At 45.5% G+C, this 26193-nt stretch overlaps 1 protein-coding gene across 1 annotated transcript in view; it reads left to right on the top strand.

Moving 5' to 3' along the window:
- LOC133347875 (otoancorin-like) overlaps positions 1–26193 on the top strand; it is a 55954-nt gene that overhangs the window by 13314 nt on the left and 16447 nt on the right. Inside the window, 12 exon segments of the mRNA XM_061560593.1 lie at positions 2355–2494; positions 4619–4733; positions 7543–7764; positions 9047–9211; positions 12214–12354; positions 12518–12579; positions 15196–15316; positions 16091–16209; positions 17914–18049; positions 21587–21607; positions 21609–21778; positions 26096–26189. Of these exon segments, the coding sequence (XP_061416577.1) occupies positions 2355–2494; positions 4619–4733; positions 7543–7764; positions 9047–9211; positions 12214–12354; positions 12518–12579; positions 15196–15316; positions 16091–16209; positions 17914–18049; positions 21587–21607; positions 21609–21778; positions 26096–26189 (1506 nt within the window).

The raw sequence follows: 26193 nt of genomic DNA, 5'->3' as shown, positions 1-26193 counted from the left end.
TTCGTTCAGAAGCTGCCCGAGCCGTTCGTCAGATAGCAAGTCCCTGTGGAATTGTTCAAAGAAGGAGGGCAGACGGTTCTTGACAGGATCCACAGAATGTGTGTGGCAATCTGGGGGAACCAGTGAATGGCCAGAGGATTGGACATACTTCTACATTTATGCCACTTCCGAAGATGGGTGATTCTAAACAGCATACAAATTACAGGACAATAACACTGGATTCTTACGCTAGCAAAGTCCTTCTTAGGATCATCCTGGAACGGAACCGCTTGTAAAACAGAATGCGAGATTTCAGACGAGCAAGCGGGATTCCGGCAAGGGAGAGGGACAGGTGATCAAGTCACCCAATCTCAGAATCCCCATGCACAAGGCAAAAGAACATACTCAACCATTATATATGTGGGCTTTGTGGACGTCAAGAAAGCGTTTGGTAAGTTCTGGTGGGCCACGATGGACATGGGATTCCCACTCTATCTGATTGACTTCCTGGCAAAAACTTAATCATAAACAACTTGCAAGAGTCACGGTCAGAATGGGTCTGTGTCAGAAAGGGAGTCAGACAGGGTTATGACCTTTCTCCATAATTATTTTACATTCTGGTTGAAACGGTAAGGAGATAGACAACTTGATGGCTTCTTCGGAAGAATCCAGATCGGAGGGCGACGAGTCACAAATCTTTGGTATGCCGATGACGTCATCTTGCTTGGCGGTTCCGAGGTGGAGCCGCAGGAGTTGACAGATCGCTTAGATCGGGTTCGTCAAAAGTTTAACCTCCTCATCAATGTGGACAAGACCAAAGTGATGGGCAGTAATGGAGCAGCCTGCAACATCTGGATACAAGGCATCCAGCTGGAGCAAGTTGACACCTTTCCATATCTTGGATCAGTTATCACTGATGATGCGAAGTGTTGCAAGGGAAATTCGAGCTAAATTGAATAAGGGTCAGGCAATGGGGTGATCCCCGAAGAAGTGTTGGGCGAGTCACAGCATCCCCATTGGAACGAAGATCAGACTTTTGCATGCCTTTGTGGTGGCCAGTTGCTATGTATGGTTGTGAAAATTGGACAATCAAGAAAAACGATTAAACGCCTTTCAAATGAAAGGACTCAGGCGGATATTACTACACGTATCGTGGGCTTAAGAGAAAGCAAGTGAATGGGTTCTAGAGAAAGCTGATGTTGAAAGAAAACTTGTGATGAAATCAAGAAAGCTCGCCTTCTATTGTCGCGTCATGAGAAATGTTTTTAACTTGTTTTAGAAAAGCAGATTATGCAAGGCACAATAAATACCTGGTTCCCGTGCGTACGGAAGACCAAGAGTGGCATGGATAGATAACAACAAAGCATGGACCAGGCTCACGCTGGAACAGACAATGAGGATAGCAGAAGACAGAAGTCAGCGGCGTAGGATTGCCCATGGCGCGGCCAACCCTCGGATCGCAGATGGCTGAAGACAAGACAAGACTTTTGGGTCTGTGCTCAGCAACTGAGTTTTTAATAAAGCGAGCTTTACTCCGCACTCACGGCAATCGCCGTGAAATGAAAACTGAAGAATTTGTCACGGTTGCAGCTTTTTCAGATATACATCTCTTCATTTATAATTTACACCCTAACATTCTCACAAGCGAATATTTAAAACAAGCTTCACACAGTGTTCTTGCTCGATGCAATTTCACCTTGTCCAATGAAAGCATGTTGTTGATTGAATAATTTAAGGATAGTAAACATTGAAAACGCATCGTTGGTTGCCAAACAGCATGTAATTAACACGGGCATTAATTCTTAATAAGTATTATAATGGAGATTGTTGGATATGCAATCCTGGAAACATGTAGATGTGTGAAATGTGTGAAATGGTTCGTTACGAATGGCTCTCGATGTTTTCCTGTGCGTTTGCAGGTCATTGTGTCTCACAGCCACCCTTCTTCATTTACCCTGATGAAAAGTTATGTTTATGAGCATAAAAAAAATTGGCGTGATTATATATTGCTGACCTAATAGGACTGTGATTTGCAGTGTTTAACAAATGCATTTTTACATACAATACAATGCGGCACTTTAGATAACGTTTTCTCCGGATCAGAAGATTCTCCAAAAAGGAAGACACACTCTAAATGTGTCAGTAAAGTTATACAGATCTGGTCACACTCACACAACTACCGGACATGAGACAGACCACCAACATTTGCTGTTAAATACAGGACAAAAACATCCCAGCATGTCTTATTACGTGGAGCATAGAGTAATCAAGTGCAAGGTGTTGTTAATGCGTATTAAAGTTGTTTTACCAAAGGCATCCGACTGCAGCACATCGTGACACATCTGTTGAACATCTCCCCCCCCCCCCCCCCCCAGATCTGCGAATTCCTTGCAAACAACTTGGGTGTGGAGATTCTCGGCAACTTGACGGACCTACAACCGTTGTTGGCCAGGATCTTGCTGGACAAACTTGACAGCTGCAGGGACAGATGGGTGCCGAGAGCTTTTCTACAGAGGTGAGAAACGTGGCCCGTCCAAGCAGCGATATCTGCATGCGCTATGCGTAGCTATGAATATATGATGACAGAATGAAATTTGAATGATGCCATCATAAAATGAAATATTTATTCAGGCTTTTAACTCTTTGGGGCTTTACTGGCAATGAAGGTTGCGATATGCAGTGAGACGTTTGACATTTTAAAGTATAATTTTTTTATTTACCAGCGTTGCACATTGGCAAAATCAATTGACATGGTAATGTGACTAAACTCTTAATTTTTGAGATAAAGCTTTCGTGACTAATAAAAAAAACGTCTTCATTCTTATTAGACAGTTTAATAAAGGAAAAATGCACAATTTAACAAATTAACTCGCTTTAAATTTAGGCGACCAATAACTGAAATGTTTGTGGGCATAGTTTAATTAAGTGATAATTTTCAGCTCTCTTGTCAATCCACTGCTGAATGAAGGCCCCTCCCCATGCCATGTGGGTCAGGGGAGTTGTTTGACCATACTTCAATGCGCTGGTCTGTCTGTACCGGTTGGTGAAGGTTGGGTTTCCAGCGCCAGTTCTGACATTAGTCACCACTGATGATATCCGTGCCCTGACTAATTGAAAACTAATTTGTACAACATTATGATTAGGGTTCAACAACAGTTGATATCTAAGGTTGTCTTACGCTGTGGGCCACCTGAGACCATCAAAGATGTAATCAACCTTCATTAGTCTCCTGCACTGCACCTCAGATACTGTGACCTCCACCTTGTATCTATTCTGTGTGATTCCTCCCAAAAGAGTCCATCGTTTAGTATTCTACACACACGGCTGCATTCATGACTACGATATATTGTATCTGGTATGATCAATAGTCACGGTAGTAAAAATAATAATACAATTATTAACATTCCTCTGTCGATCCACTGCTAGATGTTTGTGGGGTTGTTTAAATTTTTTGCCATTCTTCACCATGACGGTCGGTGTGCGCTTCGTGAAGGGGAAACGGGGTAGCCAAGGGTCCATTCGGATGTCACTCCCAACCTGGCATTAGCCGTGGTCGGAAATCGAACTCGGGTTGTGGATTCAGGCGTTTAGATTATTTAGATGATTTGGCTGCTATAAAATGTTCACGTGATAAGCCGCTTGTTGAGCTAGCAAATAGCTCCGTGAGCTTTACCTGGTAAAATAAAAAGTTTAGATTTGTAATGACGACTTGACACACTTCTCTTGAAATGGAACTTTATTGAAGACACGTTCACTTGACATCAGGCAGAGATCCCCACTGCAACAGCCCCGAGTTTCCCACGCATCTCCCCCTTATATACCGACACGAGGCCACGCCCCCCTTCCCGAACCTTCTCGCTGACTCTGGACGCTTGCTCCACCGGCAGACTCCGCCGTCCTCTTCCGTCCTCTTCCTGTCACCTGACCACGCTCCCTTCTCGATCATTCCCGTCGCCACCAGTCCCTTCGCACTCACAACTGACTCTCCTGTCATTACCTTCCGTGGCCACTAGTCCATTCGCTCTGCAAGCTGAATCCCCTGGCATTACCTCCCGTGGCCACTAGTCCATTCGCTCTGCAGGCTGACTCCCCTGGCATTACCTCCCGTGGCCACTAGTCCACTCACACCGCATGCAGGCACTATTGTCATTACAGATTTATTCGTACTTTTTGTGATTTGCTTACCTTTCCTGTAGTTTGCACTCCTATCGTGGTTTATTTGTTGTTGTAATGTTCTGACTAGCCCCGACTGGACCTGCGTGCAAAATAGCTTTATGGTCTTGATTTGCAGCTTTCGTGACTGCAGGAATTCATACTCTTTGGTTCTTTCGGTAAAGTCACGTAGATAGAAAAATAACGAATAAATCACGACGTTTCGATAGCAACGCAAGCCATCGTCTTCAGGTGAAACAATACAGCAGGCGGACTGCTGAGGAAGAAATGTAGCGAGAGAGCTACTGCAACCAAGGGTATCAACCGTGCCGGCTCAATGCTCTGATCCCCTGAGTCGCCTGGCCACCTGCTGTATTTTTGTTTTGTTTAAATCTCAACGATACATGTAAGCGCTTCGAATTGTCGACGATGCTCGTCGTCATCGCACCTTGACGCCTTCTTGCTCTGCCACGCGTTCAACCCGCAGGCTGGGCCAGCTGACGTGCTTCTTCAGCGGCACCAACGTCATGTGGGCTAAGAACAACAATGTGACCGACCTGCTGCTCGAAAATCTGCTGCAGTGCGCGACCCAACGAGACAAGGTGCCGCAAAATCTTGCCCGATCGCCTCCCATATTTATTGGTGGATTGGATACAGATATGGATTATATTTGAGGCAAAAATCGAGAGAACGATCATGGGATTTTTTTTTTACTTTGAACGCAATGTCGTTGATGCAAAATGGCGTCTCAAAAACCGCCGGAGTATATCTACGGGACCTTTTTTTGCCAGTATCAAATTATGGAAAGAATAGGGTTTTTCCCTTTCTCGCAATGAAATAGGCCAATATGTTAAAAAACATACTGCATATATTATTTGATAATTATCAGAGTACGTTTATTTGCATGTTTTACCACAAGCACTTGTGGTGAATGCAGAATTTGTAACGTTGCTCAGTTATTGCACGGTGTCCATAATTGCCCCAAGTTCTGTGGTCCTATATTTGGATGTTTTATCATCTCCATTTGTCAGTGGGAGGAAAGCAGAGTCCCTGGAGGAAAGCCCACGTGTACGAGGGGGGTAATGAACAATCTCCTCGGAGAGATGAGATCCAAATAGAAATTATTCCACTTGCTGTACTACGTAACCTGTACGGAGGAAGTTCCACAAATTTGTGCGGTGATCTACCAACCCTTGCCTCCACATTGCTGGATTGCAGGCCATGTGCATAGCCACCGACAGCCGCCTGGTATAATTTCTAAGTCAAGGAATACGCAGCTCAAAAAGCAACAAGCTCCTATGTCATAGATATGTACCTGGACTATGTGTTTTGATCTGTCTGACAAGTGCTTGAATCTCCGTTAAACATATATATTTTAAAGCATTTCAAGTTTCACTCCCATGCAATACAAGATCACTGCAGTGTGGTCAATAGACCACGCCTGACTGCAAATTTAAATGCTTTTTTTGGTCATTAATGATCCTTAAAACTCGCGTCAGCTCGGAACACACAACATAGGTAGATATCTCCACACACGAGAGATGCTTGTTTTCTGAGTTGCATTTCCATTGGATGAGCGCCCGTGAATGTGTTTACATTTGCTGTATATCAAGGTTACCAGAGGTGTGCCAGGTTTCCGAACTTTCTTAGCTGATCCTGTCAATTACGTCCCCGTCTATCGGGGCTTCTTGCAACCCTTCCCAGAGGCACAGTCATTCTCGAGGCCATGTTTGCTGGCCTCCCTGTACCTTGCTTGTGTGCCATTAACTATTTAGGGACAGCCCTGCCGAGCGTGTTATTTACTACAACAACGACAAATAATTTCAGCACAATTTGAAGCCCTTTTTGCAAACACCCTTAACGGGGCCACCGCCAGCAAGTTTTGGAAACGCTGCGGCGGCGTCCGCAGACGAATATCCCATCTCTTGATGTGGTCTGGCACTGTTTTTGCTGTTGTTTTACTGCCTTTCTGAAGCTTGGGAATAGATGGTGCAATTTGAACTTATATACTTTAATTACTTATTTAAGGGGCTCCACAGTGGTGAGATGTTATCTTCATCGCGTGGTGTACACGAGGTTGTGGGTTCGATCCCGACTCTGACGCCTGTATATTTGGAGTTTGCGTGTCTCTCTCTCGCCCAGTGGTCGCGTGGATTTTTTTCTTCGGGTCCTTCGTTTTGTCCCTCCACATTTAGAAACATGTGCTGAAACTATTTAAATTATTTAGCTGCTATAAATGTCCAAATGATGAGCCACTTTTTTGAGCTATCATTTGTGGCCGGGTCGCTTTTGAAAAATAAGTTTATACCTCGGTGGGTTTTGTCTTCTTGGATGGGAATGACTCTTTGGTTCTTTCGGTAAAGTCACGTAGAAAATAAAATACCCACATGCAGAGAGATACACACACAAAGACACACCGAAACTGGTTTAAAGCAAGAGAATCGCACGTTTGAGAAAGCAATTTACTAAAATTAAGACGTGTAACGCAATGCAACACAGAGGGTCGGTGTTAGCACACAATTAACGCATAGCCTGCTTTATTAACGTTCTTCCAAAGATTGCTAAATTAGAAGTTAAGTGTGGAACAGACAAGCAAGGATAAATTTAAAGAGAGAAGTGGGAAGTGGGTATTTTATTATTTACTTGACTTTACCAAAAGAACCAAAGAGTAATTCCTGCAGTCACGAAAGCTTCGAATCTAGTTTAAACCACCTCTACGGGGGAGGGTTTACTCACAACTCACACTTTACTACTCACAACTCACACTTTACTTCTAATTTAGCAATCTTTGGTAGAACGTTAATCAACCAGGCTATGCGTTAACTGTGTGTTAGCCGACTCTCTGCGTTGCATTACATTACACGCCCTAATTTTACTAAATTTGTTTTCAAACTTCCCACCTCTCTCTAAATTTCTCCTTGCTTGTTTGTTTCACACTTAACTTCTAATTGAGCAATCTTTGGAAGAACGTGAATCAACCAGGCTATGCGTTAACTGTGTGTTAACCGACCCTCTGTGTTGCATTGCATTACACTTCCTTATTTTACTAAATTTGCTTTCTCACACTTGCGATTCTCTTGCTATAAACCAGTCTCGGTGTGTCTTTGTGTGTGTATCTCTCTGCATGTGGGTATTTTATTTTCTACGTGACTTTACCGAAAGAACCAAAGAGCAATTCCTGCAGTCACGAAAGCTTCGAATCTAGTTTGGATGGGGATGGTTTCGTTTCATTTGCATGAGTTTGTGTGATTTGTTTACATTTCTTGTACTTTGCACTACCATCATGATTTTGTACTGTTTGTTGTTGTAACGTTCTTACCCACCTCGACTGGACATCTGTGAAAAAGAGCTTCATAGCTCATCAGATTCCTCCTCTGGTATCAATACATATTCTGATTCCCACTCTCCCAGTTGTACCAGATGGTCGCCAAGATGTACGGCACGGACGCGAGGCTTGACGCCGTCGCCATCAGCAAGCTGGGCAAGGCCGTGCAGTTGGTGTCGGTGACGCGCCTCCTGGACATGGGCAACACCGTCGTGCGAGACGCCATCAGCGAGCTGGGAAGCATGGGCGCGTGGTCCAGGGGGAAGGCCAAGCTGCTGGTGACCAAGTACCTCGCCTCTGGCAAAAACGTGAGCTTCCTTTTGCACCGGCACTACGCGACAGCACTGCGCTCTCTCTGCGGTCGAGGTTCGAGGTGTCGCGTCGGTTCGGAGTGCAGGGGTTTTTCCCCAGACCGCGGTCTTGGCGGGCCCCACCATCACGCTCCTCCCTCTCTCTGCGTTTTGAACAATTTATTCCTCAAACCTTCAGATGCAAATCGACTCGATTCAACGCTGCACGCGCCCAATGGTTGTTACGCACCTCCCACGTGACGTGCGAAAACAATTGTAACGGGGATTCAATTGGTAAACACGGAAAGACGTGGTGTGTTGGGTCGTGAGGACTGCAGTTTTTGGTAAGCCCTGTAATTGTGTATTGGCGGAATCGGAATTGATAAAGGGTTGGGGTGCTCACGGAATGGTAAGTGCATTTGGCTCTGAACCCACCGACCTGAATTCGATTCCAGGCCACGGCAAATACCAGAGGTGAGTGACAGTCAGAACCAGTCTCTTGGGGCCTCCCCTTCGCAAATCTGCACTTACCGGCATGATGAAGAATGGTCAAACAATGCTCAAGACCGGCACAATGGGGCGAGACTTTCATATCCAGCGTTACAATGGCCCAGTATGGTGTTGCCAAAACTTAAATTGACGAGTGCATGAAAAATGGAAAATAACAAAATTAATTTTCAATGAGGTGAACTTAACCGTGATAAATAGGTCTGTGTCTCCGTGTAATTATTGTATATTCATGCTCCGCTCGCGCTCGGTAATTCATGTTTTAATAAATGAAGAGGAATTTGTTTAAAGTGTAATAATTCTGCTATCGCTAGCGCCTGCCATGATCACAGCATTATATTCCACGCAGTTTTTACCTCCTAACTTTTGTTAACGCTCACTGTGTGCGCCAACTTTTATATTAATAGACCTAATAAAAAATTACTTGAATTTATAAAGCGTCCAAATGTGAATTAAACTATTTGTATTTTAACAGGTAAGGCCCACTGAGCTATGTAGCTCCTTTTCAGAAGCGACCTGGTCACAAATGATAGCTCAACGAAGTGGCTTATCACGTGGATATTTTATGTCAGCCAAATGCCCTAAAGTCTAAACACGTTTCTACATGTGGAGGGAAAAACCAGAATATCTGGAGAAAAATCCACATGACCACGGGGAGAGAGACACCGCAAACTCCAAATATACAGCAGGCATCAGGGGTCAGGAACGAATCCAAGCCCGACCTTCTGTATACCAGGCAAGGTAGTTAACATCTCGCCACCGCGGCGCCAAGTAATTGTTGACTTCTTTTCAGATCTCGTCGGCCGTGGATCTGCGGCGGTTGGGCTCCCTGGTGGCAGGAATCGACGCAAACACTCTGAGGCAGATACCCACCAAGGAGCTCCTCAACGTGTCGGAGGAGTTCTCCCTGCAAGCAGAGCACATGAGGCCTTCCCAACAGAAGGCCATCGTCAGCAAGGTGAGAAGTCACCATGGTGATGGTCCACTCGTTGCAGTCATCCCAACCCACTTCATTCCCGACACCTACCTGAAATGTCTGATTTGTATGCAACCAGCGGCACACTCCAGTTAAACATTTCTGACCGGGCACACAGATTTCCTACCAAGAGACCACGAGTGGCATATGGGCGCGTATATGCATAAATGCGCATAACAAAAAAAAAGACAAGATCCCCTTGTGTAGCCTGAGCAGACTGTTGGGGCAAGTGCAGTCAGTGAGTAGCACCTATGAAGGCCTGCACGGCACACGAAGGGGTGGGTGGTCAACACCACGCCCGGCCGCCTTTGTATCCCCAGTGGCGATGTTTGCACATCGCAGCAGGTACTCATTTGAGGCAGAGTCGTGTATGCGTACACACACACGTACAAAGTGTGTCCATTCACACATACATACATACGTACACACACATATACTATGCATTAAAAAAGTACACACGTACACAACAAAGACACAGGTCCCCCGTGTAGCCTTAACGGGCTGTTAGAGCAAGTGCTGTTAGTAACACCGATGAAGGCTGGCACGGCACACGAGCGGGTGGGTTGCCAGCAACTCCCTCATGACGGATGGTTTTTCTTTCCAGTATTTATAGCGGTGCCCCCCCCTCCACCTCCGATAAGAAATACTGGCTAATAGTTTGTAAATCACCATTTTTCATTTGCAATCGTGTATTTGACTTCCCATTACGACTCGCTGAATTACGAATATCAAACATTGCACGTGAGCGGTGATTGCCTTCGAGCTGCAACACGGCCCTGACGTGAAAGTCGTCTCATTGCCAGCCGGCACGATACACCTGAAGCCAGGCGGGGGGCAGTGGAAATGGTGCTGCTGCTGCACGTGGCTACCTGTAATCCAGCGCGGTTGTAGAGGCAGCAGCAGCAGCGAGAGTTTGTGGATCACGGCACACATGTATTGGGCTAGGCCAGGAGAATTGCAGTGCAATCGTTCCTCGGTTAACAGCGACATCGGTTAACGGGGTTTTGTTTTTGTTGTTGTTGATGGTTAACGTTTTGCTTCCCGTAGAGGACTCCCGTGGATTCGAATCGCGTTACACATTTTGACTCACGGTATGTTTCCGTGATTAATCTTAATTTGAAGCTTTCGTGACTGCAGGAATGAATCCATGCTATTTGGTTCTTTCGGTAAAGTCACGTAGCGACCGTCTTGTCGTTGAAGACGGTCACTTGTTGTTGCGATCGAAACGTCGTGATCTATTTTTTTTTTATCTACGTGACTTTACCGAAAGAACCAAAGAGCATGTTTACGTGATGCCTATCCGAGCGTTGGTTAAGTTTGGCTGAGCGCATGCCCTCAGCCAATTAAGCGACAACCCCATTGGGAGCAGTTTAGACCTCGACTGGCTTTAAGTTTACGTGAGGTTTTCTGTATTGGCAGTGGAAAACAGCTCTCTTGCAGACCCATGTAATTCCTGTGTTCGATTAACAGTTATTATGGTTAACAGTAGTTTTCGTGGAACGGGTTAAAAACGTTACCCGAGGAGCCAGGGCCGCATTATCCAATAGGCCACAGTAGACACTGTGCCTAGGGCTTACGAAAACTAAAGGGCCTACGAAGAATACATATTTTATCATGCTTCTTGTTGTGTGTATGATAACATGATTTAACCAATATATATTCTTGAAGACATATAGTTATAACGCAAGGATAGACAGTGTACATATATACGGAGAGAAATTAAACATCGGAGATGAACTTTTCGAGATGTTTTCATTGCAAAATTTGCAATAACATCTTGAAATGGTGGGGTTTTTTTTCGCACAATATCATTCACAGTAGAAAGTAGTGCAAGGCAATACGATGCGTTGTGGTCCTATGGTTGATCGGAGACAGGTTTTTTTTTCCACATAGCTTTGGCAAGTGACATGGGCAGCAGTAAACATGGGCAGCACCTCTTTGGTGCGCACGGGATTAGAGCGTGTTCCCCTTCACGAGCATGTGCATTTTTATCCGGGTGCTCGGGAGCCCTCCAACACGGCAGCACTCGTTAATCGGCCGGAAACACCTGAACACACATATATATATACAGGACCGCAGAGCTTGCACAATTGTTGGCGCCAGCTGACCGCGTGGCTGCCCGCTCCTCCCCGCTCGCCTGTGGTTGCTCCTCTGCGCCTACCGAGTCATTCCCTCCTCTCTCTGCGAGAGCAGGCGGATACCGTGCGGCGACATTGCAAGCTGAAATTATTATCTTCGCTATTATTATAATTATCATCATCATCATCATTATTTGACCGTGACAAATGTAATTGACTCCCAGAAGTTCAATGTCGTGCACTGTGGGCTTCTTATTCTTCTTCTTATCGTATATGGCTCATGTAGATACAGAGCAACAACGAAAATTTGACATTGAGGTGGTCAAGCCAGATAACCGTGTCAGGAGTAGCGAATTGTATTGCTGTGATATCTCCGTCGTATTTGTGGATCGGGCAGTGCGCTATTATGTGTTGTAGTGGTCGCTTCTGGATGTCCACAGTTGCACTTGGGGCCCGCCTGATATTTTTCCTGCTTGACAGCGCTGCGTATAAATTAAAGCTTCCTTATTCTCCATCCACTGCTGGATGAGGGCGTCCCTCCATGTGGGCCGTGGGGGTCATTTAACTGTACTTCGGTGGGTAAACTTGGATGTGGGAGCATATAAGTACTGTACAATGCTAGCTTTGACTGCGCTAGCCTCGGCTGAGCAACGCGTAACCCCGCAGCACCCTATAACAACCCGCTTGTGCCTCTTGGTCGCCTATCCAAGCAATGTCCATGCTCAGCCCTGCTTAGCTTTTGAGATGTGACAAAGATCTGACGAGATCTGGCACAACCCCGGTGATCTGTTTGTAGGCGATGGTCACGGTTAAATGTAAGCACTGAGTGCGCGTTTCATTAGATAAACAAAACGTCTCGATGTTTGTTACAACAACAACAAAACAAACCTCTTTTGCAATTCCCAGATCATTGAAGAAGTCAATATCTCCAGAGCCTTGGATTACCTAAAGGGGTCCCTCGTGAGTGCAATCTCTCTCGTCAGGCTGAGAAACATTGCCGACATCACCAATAAAACGTTCGAAAACAAGTTGTGGAACAAGGGCCAGGTACGGTAATCTGCATCGCGCCGACGCAACTCAATGCCCCATTCCTCAGCTTCGTTCTTTCGTGGTTTTAACCGTGAGCAGTAATCGGCCTCTGACGGGTGTTTCAATCGACCTGAACCCATTGGCCGTGACTGTGCAATGTTTTATTTCCTATTTTTGACAGGCTCTTTTCCTCTTGAAGAAACTACTAAAGGATGGACAGTCCATTTCCTCGGCAGACATCAAGTAAGGGCACCTTTGTTGGTTATCTGCACATTGCCATTTGAGATTGTACAGCGCGGAGCGGTGGCACAGCAGTTAGCGCACTTGCTGTTTAATTACAGCTGAGTTTGATGTCCAGGCACGGCTAACATCAGTGGTGAGTGATATTACAACCAGGCCTGGGCTTACCCCTCCAACCAGCACCGTCCAGCGGGGTTCAAAATGGTCAAATCACCCCCATGGTTGAGACAGCATGGGGAGGCCTTCATCCAGCAGAGGATTAAAATACATCTTCAAAATATTAATACTATAGGGCAGGTTATTATCTGGGACATTATTATCACCACTGTTGTCATAAGTAGGCTTCCCATCAGCAGCAGGGCTGAGCTACAACATCTCCTGCCTCTGCTGCCATACCTCGACTTTCGTTCGTCCACAGTACCTCTCTCAGCTCTCCCGTCACCCTGCACACTACAGCTCACGGTAGAAGTCTCCGCAGCAGCAGCAGTAGCAGCGTGACTCACAACCTCCTCCTCCTCATCTCTACACCAAGGACCAGGATCGCCACTGCTAGGCAACGCATCTCCGTGGCGGTCCAAATCGTCTCGAACGCCATCGAGCATTGTATCTACACCAGTGTGTAGATTCTTCACCAATTTTCAGAGAGGGAGGCCACTTTCGCCGATAAGACATCGGTGTGAGGGCCGCCACACTTTCGAAACCTTTGGGGTTTGACAGCACGTCGATGAGGGCAGGGGGGGGGGGGGTGTTTTCACGTTTGTGTATTGTTGGGGGCGCAATAAAGACCACCAGGGGCCGCAAGTGACCCGCGGGCCTTCACAAGGAAGAACACCAATCTACACCGACTCTTTAAGAGACAACTCAAAAAGGCCCCCCAACCTTATGTCTTTCTCGACTGGCTTTTGAGCAACACTGAGATTGGCTCTGCACCTGACAGCCACGGTTTTTTATGTCCGTGAAACATTGGCCCAAATCCGCAGTTAAAGCTCTTTCTAAGTACGTCATGGGCTTTCTTTATTCCCTTTTGCAAAGTTAATGGTTGTCTGCGTGCTCTCGCTTGGTTAAATGAAGGACACTGGTGAATGTGTTTTCAATTAAAACTTGTTGAATTAAAATCACATTTTCAATTGGTTTTTCATAGGCTGTAATTTATAATGGTTTAATTAATTGGGCACAAGAATAAGAAAGCACTAAAGTGTAATTTGTATTGGCGAAGTGGGACATTGCATTGTTAATTTTTTTGATGAGTAATTAAATCTGTTAATTACACCATGAAATATTTGTTTTACAATAATAACTTGACAATTATGCAATGTTAACAGGGCACAGCAGCAAGAAAATTGTAGTTGTCATTGGTCTGAAATTGACTCCCTTTTGCAATAGGTATTATTATATTCTCGGGTCTTTCGGTAAAGTCACGTAGATAGGCTCAAAGATAATAACTAAAATAATTTTCATTGAACCTATCGACGTGACTTTACCGAAAGACCCAAGAATATGAATTCCTGCAGTCACGAAAGCTTTAAGTCAAGATTTTGCAATAGGCTCAAAGCAGGGCTTCATTTCAACCACGTGTGCCTGGTTCGGTGACCAGGAAGATACTGTTTCACGCTCGGCACACCACATTAGGTTAATCTCTCGCTATGGCTGTGGCTGCTCGCCACGTACAGCCTGTTCATTCTACCAGCGGCTCACAAAAAATATATATTCAGTCGGAAGTTCAGCCCTGGGCTTAAGTCGGCATGGAAACTCGTAGAGCAGAGAGCAGATAGTTACGCAAACAGCACAAATTCCACTCCGACCCAACGACCAACCACATTCCAGACTCCTTCTCTAAATTGTCTGATAGGGGTACACGGATGTCTTCGGTGATTCTCTGCTCAACTGAGCATTGCGGCAGTGTTCATCTTCTGTTTACAGCCCTAAGCCAGTGGTGAAAATCCCACATTCCTCTGGTGGGGGTGGGTCTATCCATGGATCAACCAATGTTGACTTCGCCACGAAGTGGTACTCATTTTGATCAATCCTAGCCAGATGATGATGGTGATGGGCTAAGTGAACACCCAACTAAGATTTAAAATCGACGACCTTCTGCTAAGCCAACACCTGGCCGGATTTAATTGTAGGCGCCACAGTGGAAAGATGTTACCTAGCTTTCTAGATATACAGGAGGATCGTGGGTTCGATCCCAACTCTGACGCTTGTATATTTCAACTTTGCATGTTCTCCCCGTGGTTGCGTGGATTTTTCTCCGGGTACTCCGGTTTTTCCCCTCTACATTTAGAGTCAACATGCGTTTATAATATATAGCTGCTATATATTTCCACGTAAGCCACTTCGTTGAGCTATCACGTGTGGCCAGGTCCCTTCTGAAAGAGAGCTAAATAGCCCAGTGGGCCTTACCTGGTAATTTTTTTTACCGTTGTTTAATTTGAGTGGGTGTCACCTGGAACAGCATGGAAGGAACCACAGTGAAATCCAGTGGGCTCTTCCTCATTCCCGGGGCTTCAGGTGACATTTACGGCCACAATATCCCCCCCCCCCCCTCCACACCTCGCGCCGCACAGTCCACCGAGTGAGTCTCAGCAGCGATGTATGGCTTTGTGGCGCGGCGTGCAGGACCATGGCATCGGCATCCTCTGGGCTCACGTGCGGCATGCTGAAGCAGCTGGATAACAGCACGCTGCTGCACTGCTCCGGGATCCTGGCCGGCAGGCGAGACCTGATGTCCAGGGCACAGGTCAGCCAATACATTTTCTGACACCAGCATTTCTCAATTTATGAAATATTGAAATGGCTTATTGGGCAGGCTATTGGAGGAACCAAGTGAAAGTGTGTGTGTGTCTGTGTCTATGTGTGGGGGGAGTGGTAGTGTAGCGGTTAGCGCGCTGCGCTACGAACCTGGCGACCCGGGTTCGATTCCCGCTCACGACCAACACCAGTAACGATTATCTGAACCGGTCCTGGGCCTCCCCTAGGTCGACTTAGCCTCAAATGAGTACCTGGTGCGATGTGTAAACATAGCCACTGGGGAGACAAAGGCGGCCGGGCGTGATGTTGGCCACCCACCCCTTCGTGTACCGTGCTGGCCTTCATAGGTGCTCGCTAACAGCACTTGCCCAACAGTCTGTTAAGGCTACACGGGGGATCTTATGTGTAGGGGGAGGTGGCGCAGTGGTTAGTGTTCTGCGTTATGAACCTGGTGACCCGCTTTCGATGCCTGCGCACGGCCAACACCTCTGGCGATTATCTGAACCGGTCCTGGGCCTTCCCTAGGTCGACTCAGCTTCAAATCAGTACCTGGTGCAGTGTGTAAAAATATCGCCACTGTCGAGACAAAGGCGGTCGGGTGTGGCGCTGGCCACCCACCCCCTCGTGTGCCGTGTCGGCCTTGATTGGTGCTTGCTAACAGCACTTGCCCCAATAGCATGTGTAAAGCCTATACGGGGGATCTTTGTCTTTGTCTTTGGTGAACTTTCACCGGCTAACCAATAGGTGTGGCATTTCTCTGCAGCTCAAATGCCTGGCACAGAGAGTTTTCTCGTGGTTGAACACAACAAGGAGCAACTTCTTTTCCAACATCTCGTCCGAGGAGCTGAGCCAAATTGCTCCCAACCTCCTCCTACAGCTACCGTATGTACCCAGTGCCAGATTAAGCTAGTGCGGGGCCTGTAGCACATGTTATTAAGGGGCCCTAAAAAAAACACCTAATATTAAAACACATAAATGTTTAACTTGCATAGTAAAGTAATTGTATTTTTTCATTTGCTAAATAGCCAGATAATACGACAAATCGCTAACCTTAAACACCCAGTCGTTCATAAAAGTTGAAGGCTGTATAGTACTATAGTAATAGAGCAAGTGCAGAATCACTGAACTGGAATTGATAGCTTGAAAGCATGTAGCGCGGGGCCCTTGAAAGTGCGGGGCCCGTAGCTACATATGTAGCTACTACACATGTAGTAGCTACATATGTAGCTACATATGTAGCTACTACACGTGTAGTAGCTACATATGTAGCTACTTGTGCTACTTGGAGAATCCAGCACTATACGTACCCAACTCTTCACCACCGTTCGTTTCTCTATTGTGTACGGTATGTACTTTGCACGTAGTGGAATTCAATCTTTTAGGTCACATGACACTTTGACAGAAGTGCATGAGTGGTCTTTGAGTGTTATCACACGTAGCCAATAATCCAAACTGATGAATAATCACACAATAACTCCAATCCCCATGTCTCTTCCTTTTCATGTAAAAAATATCACGGTATTTGTTTTACACATTCCATCAGCCATACGTCCTTCTGAGAGTGCATAATTTCAACAGCATTGGTCCAAAAACCAGCAAACTCTGGATCGGTTTCGATACTCAAGTGTCTCATCAGCAGAGTGGGGCTTGCTTGAACCAACGCTCGGTTAACTACCAGGTGTTTATAGGCAAAAATGACTAAATTTGAAGTCGCCTCATGCTGTTTGTCCATACTTCAGAGTGCTGCTTAGTGTGGATCAGTGAAGGGGCACGTTTATATTTACACGATCTAAATCTTGACTTAAAGCTTTCGTGACTGCAGGAATTCATATTCAAATGAACAAAATAATTGTTTGTTTTTTTGTTCTACGCTGACTTTACCGAGAGACCCAAAGAACATTTATACAATCTGACCCAAAAAAACCTTTATTATGGATGATATTGGTTGTGAAAGCCAACGGTTAAACTGATTGGTGAAGGGTTTTTTTTTTTAGGTTCGGTTCACTGATTGTTCGCCACTGATGATTGCCATCGCATGGAGTACAACTTAGGTCGCCGGGCCCATATGGCGGTGCACTTACCACAGCGCCATTGGGCTGGAACGACGCATCGAAGAATCCATGATTTTCAACTACTATACCGTATGTGTTGCACGCAATGAGTGTGTGGCACCTCTCTCAGCCGCTAGAGGTGCTACATATTCAGCGCAGTGTTAAGGAGATCGTGAATTGTTGCACACTTGAAGGATTCACTGAATCGGTGGAAGGAGGTTCGGGAGGCAAGAGGGATGAATTCTTAAATATGTTCAAAGAAGCCTCGCGCAGCACTCTACTGTTTATATTCCTGAGCCAGTGGAGGAAATTCCACATTCCCATGGAATGGCTGAATCTGTCAGTAGCATAAGCACTGTTTATTTTTCCGTGACCATTAAGCTGAAGCAATGAAATCAGTTGACGCACAGACACGAGGATGGATCGCCACGCTGGAGCACAGCAAGATGTGGATTTGCAGCTTGGCATTCATCCAGCAGTAGATTGATCATGGTTGGCGATTAAGATGTCCAATGATTGAATGCCGCTATTGCAGATTTGGAGAACTGAAGAAAATTCCGATGGCCTTGTGCGGGAACCTGACGCAGCAGCTGGGCAGGGCTGACGTCCACATCCTGGCGAAGAGGACCCCGCTCAGAGAAGACATCATCTCCCTCGCCAAAACCTGCTGGGTATGTAGGTTGCCATTGTGACTCGGAGGTGTTATCTCCCATGCGTGGTATACAGGAGGTCGTGGGTTTGATTAAGAGTTTGCGTGGTCACGTGGATTTTCTCCTTGTGGTCGCGTGGATTTTTCTCCGGGTCCTCCGTTTTTTTTCCCCTCCGCATATAGAGTCAACGTGCGTTTTAGAGTATTTGGCTGCTATACATTTTCACGTTATAAGCCACATCATTTGTGGCCATGTCGCTTCCGAAAAAGAGCTATATAGCACAGTGGCCCTTACCTGGTAAAATAAAAATATCCATCTTCTTGGTTCTTTCGGTAAAGTCACGTAGAATTATTTATTTTATTATGTTTTATTTTTATTATTTTATTACTTCCCTTCTACGTGACTTTACCGAAAGAACCAAGAAGATGAATCCCTGCAGTCACGAAAGCTTTAAATAAAAATATCCATTTGCCTAGTCATTGCTGGATGAAAGCCCTTGTAATCTCACGGGACGCCACGATCCGTCTCGCTCCCACACACGAGATGATCTCGTCGCTCTGTCTCGGCAGCGGTCGTCAATTCAGTCACCGCCCCCCACCCGCTTTGGATGCCATTCTACCACCAGTCTCACCCCTCATCGGCCATCGTCAATTCCCAGGGCGCGTCCTGAACTAAGCCCGGAAGTTAGCTTTTCCCCAACAGTCGTTAACGCAAAACAATAACGCACATGTAATCGAATTTTTACGGGCAATCCGGTGCGCGTTATCTTGAGCGCAATCGTCGATGTTAATTGGTGCACCGATGCATGGTCGAGACTCGTCCACTCTCGCAGGGCGAGCGGTGTTCATCAGAGCGGCCGGACCCTGACCCCAATGGTGTGAATTTCGCATTTGTCCATCGAAAAACCAATCGGCATCCATTCATTTAGCGACCCCTGGTTCAGTGATAGGATTACTTGAACCTTACCTGGATTTGAACCCGAGACCTTCAAGTTGTAACGTGCTGCTCCTCTGCCCTCAGGCCTTTGACATCCGTCGAAATTGTGAAAATGCTCCGGGGGCATTGGGGTTAGTTCCTTGAAACACTGCCACCATTTGAGAGTCTTATTTGCCGATGTAATACCGGAGCCGGCGGTCTAAATAAATACGACTACAAATGCAGTGCCTCGTGTTAACAGCGGCACAACGGGCAAATTGCTTTCAACGGGTAACCTTTAGCCCATCTCACCATTAAAGAGAGATGGATGAAAGCATTAAAACAATTGGCACTCGACATTGTTGTACAGTTTCCCCGCGAGTCCCTCCCCCCCCCCGTTAAAAAGGTGCATTTTGTTAAACACTGACGCGTAATAAAGGTTTCCAGGTCCATAAATATCGCGAGTGGATAGCACCAGAAACAAGCGTCGCCACGTACGGGAGCTCCGTCAGAAGCCAAGAGCCTACGGTGGCTTGATGTGTGTGTGTGTGCCCTATGCTGGCGAACTTCTAGGACATTTCAGAGAAAAAGCTTTCAAACAGTTTGTGACTTCGTGAAGTTGCTAATAAGGCCTCCGGGCCGAAGTGTGGGCCGATGCGTTTATGTCCTGCAAGCCAGACCAATTCTTCTGTAGCTGTTTATTCTTGTTATGCGATGTAATTGAACTTTCGGCGAATGTACAGGGTGACATTCTCGAGATTGTCTCGGCTTTATTTAAGCCGGTGGCGAGATGTTAACTACCTCGCCTGGTATACAGGAGTTCGTGGGTTCGTTTCCGACCCTGACACCTGCTGTATTTTCGGAATTTGCATGTTATTCCCATGTTCGTGTGGATTTTTATTCAGGTCCACCGGGTTTTTCCACCCACATTAAAAAAACACACGTTTTGAGTTGGCTGCTATACATGATAAGCAACTTCGTTGAGCTATCATTTGTGGCCAGGTCGCTTCTGAAAAATAGCTATATAGCCCAGCGGGCCTTACCTGGTAAAATTTATAATAAATATTAGTTTAGTTTAGAAGTGTTAACATCAGCGCTGGAAATACAAAGATGGCCGAGTGGTGCATGCCAAACCACTTTCCTGTTTTTATAGAATCCCTAATAGGTGCACTCGCCCCAACGGTTTGCGAAAGCCTACAAAGGGAATATGTTGTCTTTGTCAATAATTAAGGCTGTATTGGGGGGGTCTCTTTGTGTGTGCGTGTTGCGTGCAAGTCCTGTTAAGATCTCTGTAAGATCGTTGTCGATGCATGTGTGTGTGGGAGTCAGTGAAGCTTAATGGAATACCGTCTTCCTTGTGTGCGTGTGTGATAGTGTCATTCAGGTGACCCCTATAGATCTCTATTATTGCATGTGCGAGTCAGGAATGCCGTGAAATAGATCATTGTCATTGGGTATTTGTGTGTGTTTAAGTAACGCCATATAATAGATCTTTATCATAGAGTGAGTCAGTCATGCTGATGATTGAGCGTTGTCGTTGAGTGTGTGTCAGTAACACCACATAACAGATCGTTATCCTTACGTGTGTATGTGTGTGTAAGTTATACTATATGACAGTTCTTTATCACTGTGTGTGGGTGTGTGTCAATGATGCTGCGCGTTAGCGCCTTGTCATTGTGTACGTGCCAGTCAGTGATGCTATACGTGAGATCTTTGTCATTGTGCATGGGTGGGTGTTCATCTGAAATGCTATATAATGGATACGTATCAGTGTGTGTGTGTCAATAATGCTATACAATAGATTAATGTCATTGTTGTGTGTGTGGGAAGCAGTAGCCTAGCGGATAGCAGGCTGCGCTACAAACCCAGCAGCCCGGGTTCGTTTCCCGCCTACAGTCACCCGCACCGGTGACGATTATATTATCTGAACCGGTCCTGGGCCTCCCCTAGGTCGACTCAGCCTCAAACGAGTACCCAGTGCGGTGTGCAAAGATCGCCACTGGGGAGACAAAGGCGGGCATGGTCCTGGCCACACCACCCCTTCGTGTGCGACGTATAGTAGGGCTGGACGATTAATCGATTTCAAATCGAAATCGCAATTTGAAACAATGCAAATAGCAAATCGCAAAGGTTGCGATTTTTTGCGATTTGAAAAGTCCTGTTACATTCTTATTGGAATTGTTTTATTTTGTTGTTATAATTATACCTTTATTTATTTAATCTTAACAATTGTTCTATGTTGATTGTTCTATTTCAATAACATTTTTTTTATAAATACATGTTGGAAGCAATTAATATCTTTTAAGTTATCATCCTTGCATTATAATATATAGAGCAGTTCATGTTTTGATGGTATAATGTGGTAATGCCCCATCACATGTTTGAAATCTATTACACAGTGAATATTGAAATGAAGCTTGACTTTTTAAAAAATGTAATTGCAAATCAAATCGCAATATCTGTCAGAAAATTCGCAATTAGATATTTCCCCCAAATCGTTCAGCCCTACTTCATAGGCGATGCTGCTACTCGCTAAGCAAGCGCTTACCCCCGAGAGTATGGTACAGGCGAAACGGGGTTGGTGGTGGTGGTGGTAAATATTTGCCTTTCGTTGTTCAAACGCAACCACCTCTCCTCTCGCAGAACTCGAGCTTGGCGCCCACCAGTGGAGGAGGTGGAGTTGATGGGCCAGCTGGTGTGCATGCTGCCCGCAGGCGACATCCTGGCCATGCCCGACGAGGCCTTCGCGTTGTCCTTCGAGCAGTTCAAGCTCTGCCTGCAGCTCAACGGCACCCAGAAGGACGCCGTGGCCGTCAAGCTGCGGCAGGCCTTCGGGTAAAACAAAACAAACCAAATGACTGCTCGCCGGTGGAATTGCCACCGGCGCTGTAGAAGGAGAAATAAAACGAGGACACCTTGGACGAAATTGTCACCCATCGGGAGAGATCTGCCCCCCCCCCCCCACCACGTGTGTGTAGGCGTGCCGTTGGCCGTATGTGGGCATTTGTGGATGGTGAACCGAGGTGAAAATGGTATCGATGCTGCCCCCCCAGTCGATCCAGTAAGCCGGCAAAAAATTGGATCGTAATTTGCGGGTTAAATCGCCGTGTCTATTTAGTGGCAATCGGAATATGTATTTATACTGCAGGAGGAATCTGAGGAGCTATAAAGCTCTTTGACACAGATGTCCAGTCGGGGTCGGCAAGAACGTTACTACAACAAACAATACAACATACACGATAGGAGTGCAAAGGGGCAGTCCATAAATGACGTCACGCACCTGGGGGGGGGGGGGTCAGACATTTGTGACGATGTGTGACGAGGAGGAGGGGGGGTTTGAGAAATGTGACGTCACATCCAATACGCAACTTTAAATAAATATAGACAACACGTTCTGCTTAATTAAATAGACGTTATCATAAATGTTTTCCTACAACATCAGAGTGCAGCGCCATATTAAATACGCACTACAATGACAATAGTTTAAAGCGATTTGAAACATATTTTATTTTTTGGGAGGGGGGGCAGAGCTTTGTGACGTCATATTTGAGGGGGGTCTGACTTTTTGTGACGTCATTTATGGACGGCTCCAAATACAATTAAGGTCAAACAAATCACCCGCAAACACACGAATAAAACTCAACCATCCCCATCCTACTTAGGAAAAGCCCACTGAGATATGAACTTATTTTTCCGAAGCAACCTGGCCTCAAATAATAGCTCCACGTGGGAATTTATAGCAGCAAAATGATCTAGATGCACGTTTCTACATCCGTGGATCGAGTCATCTCCATTGGTCAGTATCGCGTCGTGTGACGCTATCATTGGCTGATATCTGCATGATCGGTGATTCTGTCGCAGTCTGTTTGTGCTGCGTACCCACAGCCCCACCCACCCAGCCACGCCACGCGCTTTCTCTCCTTTCCCTCACTCCGGGGATCCCGAATGACCGGGAACGCTGCCGCTTCAATATCCGACCTGCCCCTTCACCCTTCCCCCTCGAGTCACCAGTTTATGCTGTTAACGCTACAGCACCTTCTTGGTTCTTTCGGTAAAGTCACGTAGAAGGGAAATAATAAATAAAAATAAAACATAATAAAATAATTCTCACGACGTTTCGGCCACAACGCAAGCAGCCGTCCTCAGACGCTGTCTTCCCGACAGACTTGTTCTTCACCTGAGGACGGCTGCTTGCGTTGTGGCCGAAACGTCGTGAGAATTATTTTATTATGTTTAATTTTTATTATTTTATTATTTCCCTTCTACGTGACTTTACCAAAAGAACCAAGAAGATGAATCCCTGCAGTCACGAAAGCTTTAAATCGAAAGGTACAGCACCTATTCTTGTGTTGCAATAATCATTGCAAGCTGGTATTATTGTCGGGTGATTATAATAATTATATTCATTATAATGACTCGACATCTGCTGTGACCTTTCCGACTCTTAGTTTTTGCTTTGAACGGTTTAGTTTTTTTAAGTTATCTGTCCAACCCAACTTTCAGTGCGGGACATTTGTATTTTATTTAATCTTAACTAATTGTCTGTGCAATTGTTTTTGCACTGATTTATCTTTGCTTTCGTTGCTGTGCTTTATTTGATTTCATTGCTTTGATCGTTTTGATGACTTGGGTCACTCTTGCAAATGAGCCTAAATCCTGGACTCTAGAGGACTCGACTGCTGCAACAAAAAAACAAAAACCTGACACCTATTGCGAGATATAGCGCCCAACACAAAGTATAAAGCACGTCCCGAAGCTCCAGTCGCCACGTCCATCAGCCACCTTCGTTGTCCATAATCAACGTTTTTTTTGGGTTTAGATCGCCGCAACCCTTCACCACCCGACATGGCCAATCAGCAAAAAAAGTGTCACGTTGACAAAAGACAAATAGTTCACTGCTTTAGCCCACCGGTGTGCTGAAGCGTGAAACCACAACATTTACAATTTTTGAGTAGCACGACGTTTCGCTAGTAATTTCATCCAGCATCATCGGGCAATTCGCCAGAATGGTGAGGCTCTGCTCTTGCTTCTGGTCTTAAATAGAGCAGCAGCAGGGTGACGTCATCATTAACTCATCACTCATCACCTTCGTTGTGCTCGCTGCGTTTATCAAGAGATCAAGATATTATAATCCACACTTGCTCAATGGAGGACATTGTCTGCCATGATTATTTGGGAAATGTAAACTGATGGAGCGAAAAAGGTTACGTGAATTGTGGACGAATTTCTTCATCTCAAGAATGTAACATTTTTTGTAATATACATTATAATCATTTGTGGTTGTCGTTGCCATTGATATCATTTTTAAAAGCGTGGATCAGGTACTCTTTCCTCTTACCTTCCCAACTCCCCACACCTAGGAAAGAGTGCATTCAAATGCTTTAAAAAAAACACCACATCCTTCATTAACCTCACCCCATCCGTCATTGTCAACCATATTCTCCGCATTTATAAGACACATTTTTCTCCCCTTTGCATTTTCACATCTACAGTTTGAGGATGCGTCCATTAATACGGTCGGATTGTGTCTGTGCTTGTGAGGAGCGGTAGTGTAGCGGTTAGTGTGCTGAGCTATTAACCCAGTGTTCCGGGTTCGATTCCCGCTCACGGCCAACACCAATAATGCTATACAATAGATTAATGTCATTGCTGTGTGTGTGGGAAGCAGTAGCCTAGCAGTTATCAGGCTGAGCTACAAACCCAGCAACCCAGGTTCGATTTCCGCCCACAGTCACCAGCATCGGTGACGATTATATTATCTGAACGGGTCCTGTGCCTCCCCTAGGTCGACTCAGCCTCACATGAGTACCTGGTGCGGTGTGTAAAAGCATTGCCACTCGGGAGACAAAGGCGGCCGGGCGTGGTGTTGGCAACCCACCCTCTAGTGTGCTGTTCTGGCCTTCATAGGTGCTCACTAACAGCACTTGCCCCAACAGTCAGTTAAGGCTTCAGATTTGTATAACTTTACTGACGCTGGGCACGAGTGTGGGGGAGGGGGGGGGGTGACTTTTCCTTTTTGGAGCATCTCCTAAATCCAGAGAATATGGTAGCAGCAGAATGCATCATAGGCTGATGGTATGGAAATTCGCCTTTCTTGAGGACTGTTCAATCTGCTGTTCAGCAGCCCTAATAGTGGGCCACTGCTCAGAATCAATGTGGCAAGCAGCCTATTTATTTATCTCTCTATTTATCTATTGAATTATTTGTGCTTGTGGACCACAGCCATCAACAGAGAGCCCTTTCACTGTTTGGTTGAATTCAAATGTTGGCTATGGGGAGATTTTTCATTTCTTGTAAATTGTTCGTGAGGTTTCACCCCCCTCCCCCCCTCGATTTAGTGAAATAACGGTACGCTTGTGATAAACGCTGACGGTGTTGAAGAATCATCAAAGCGCTATTCTGCACTCTGTATTGGAACGGAGGATTATTCGTACTTGCAGATTTACCACCTTTACTCATGCGAATGGCCTTTCGAGAGACATTGGCAAATTTTATTACAAAACAGAAACTAATTAATGGGTGACACTTTTTTTGGCAATTATATGAAAGTAACACTCTACCTCTGTGAAGAAGGGCTGTTGCCCAAAACGTCGCCTATTATATACTTTGCCTATTGAGGCCTCAGCGTTATTGATGAGTATGTTGAGAATTTTTAGTTTTTTTTATGAACCGATTGCCACCTTTGAGTGAATCATCAACATTCTTCCTTACAGACTACAAACAAATGACAAACTATGATCATACGCTCGGCTAAATTGCCGTTTCGTAGGTGGGCCTTGAATTCCCCGCAAAGATTGTGATGCAAATGTTCTCCTGGCTGTGACGCTTTTTCGGTAAAGTCACGTAGGTAAAAAATTAAAATGAATTAAAGTAAAATAAAAATATTTTAATAAATATATTTATATTTTAATAAAAATAATTTTATTTTAATAAAAATATTTTTATTTTACTTTTATTAATTTTAATTTTTTACCTACGTGACTTTATCGAAAAAACCTAAGAATATTAATCCTTGCAGTCACGAAAGCTTCAAATCTAGAATGTGTCGCTTTTCTCTAACTTTGCCGCTGTAGCTTTCTTGTTCATCCTCCTGCTGATGGTTGAATCTTTCCGGTAACACATATTTATATTTCTTCCCCATTCCATTCCAAGGGCTCCATCGAACTGGTCCGAGGATACTATTATCAAGCTCGGAGTTCTGCTGGCCACATTGAGCGCGGAAAACATCACCTCCATCAACAGCACGGTGA

The sequence above is a fragment of the Lethenteron reissneri genome, chromosome 26 (assembly GCF_015708825.2).
Source record: "Lethenteron reissneri isolate LAM-NWPU_2019-01 chromosome 26, ASM1570882v1, whole genome shotgun sequence".
In the NCBI taxonomy this organism is placed as follows: Eukaryota; Metazoa; Chordata; class Hyperoartia; order Petromyzontiformes; family Petromyzontidae; genus Lethenteron; species Lethenteron reissneri.
This window is presented reverse-complemented; position numbering and strand designations above follow the sequence as displayed.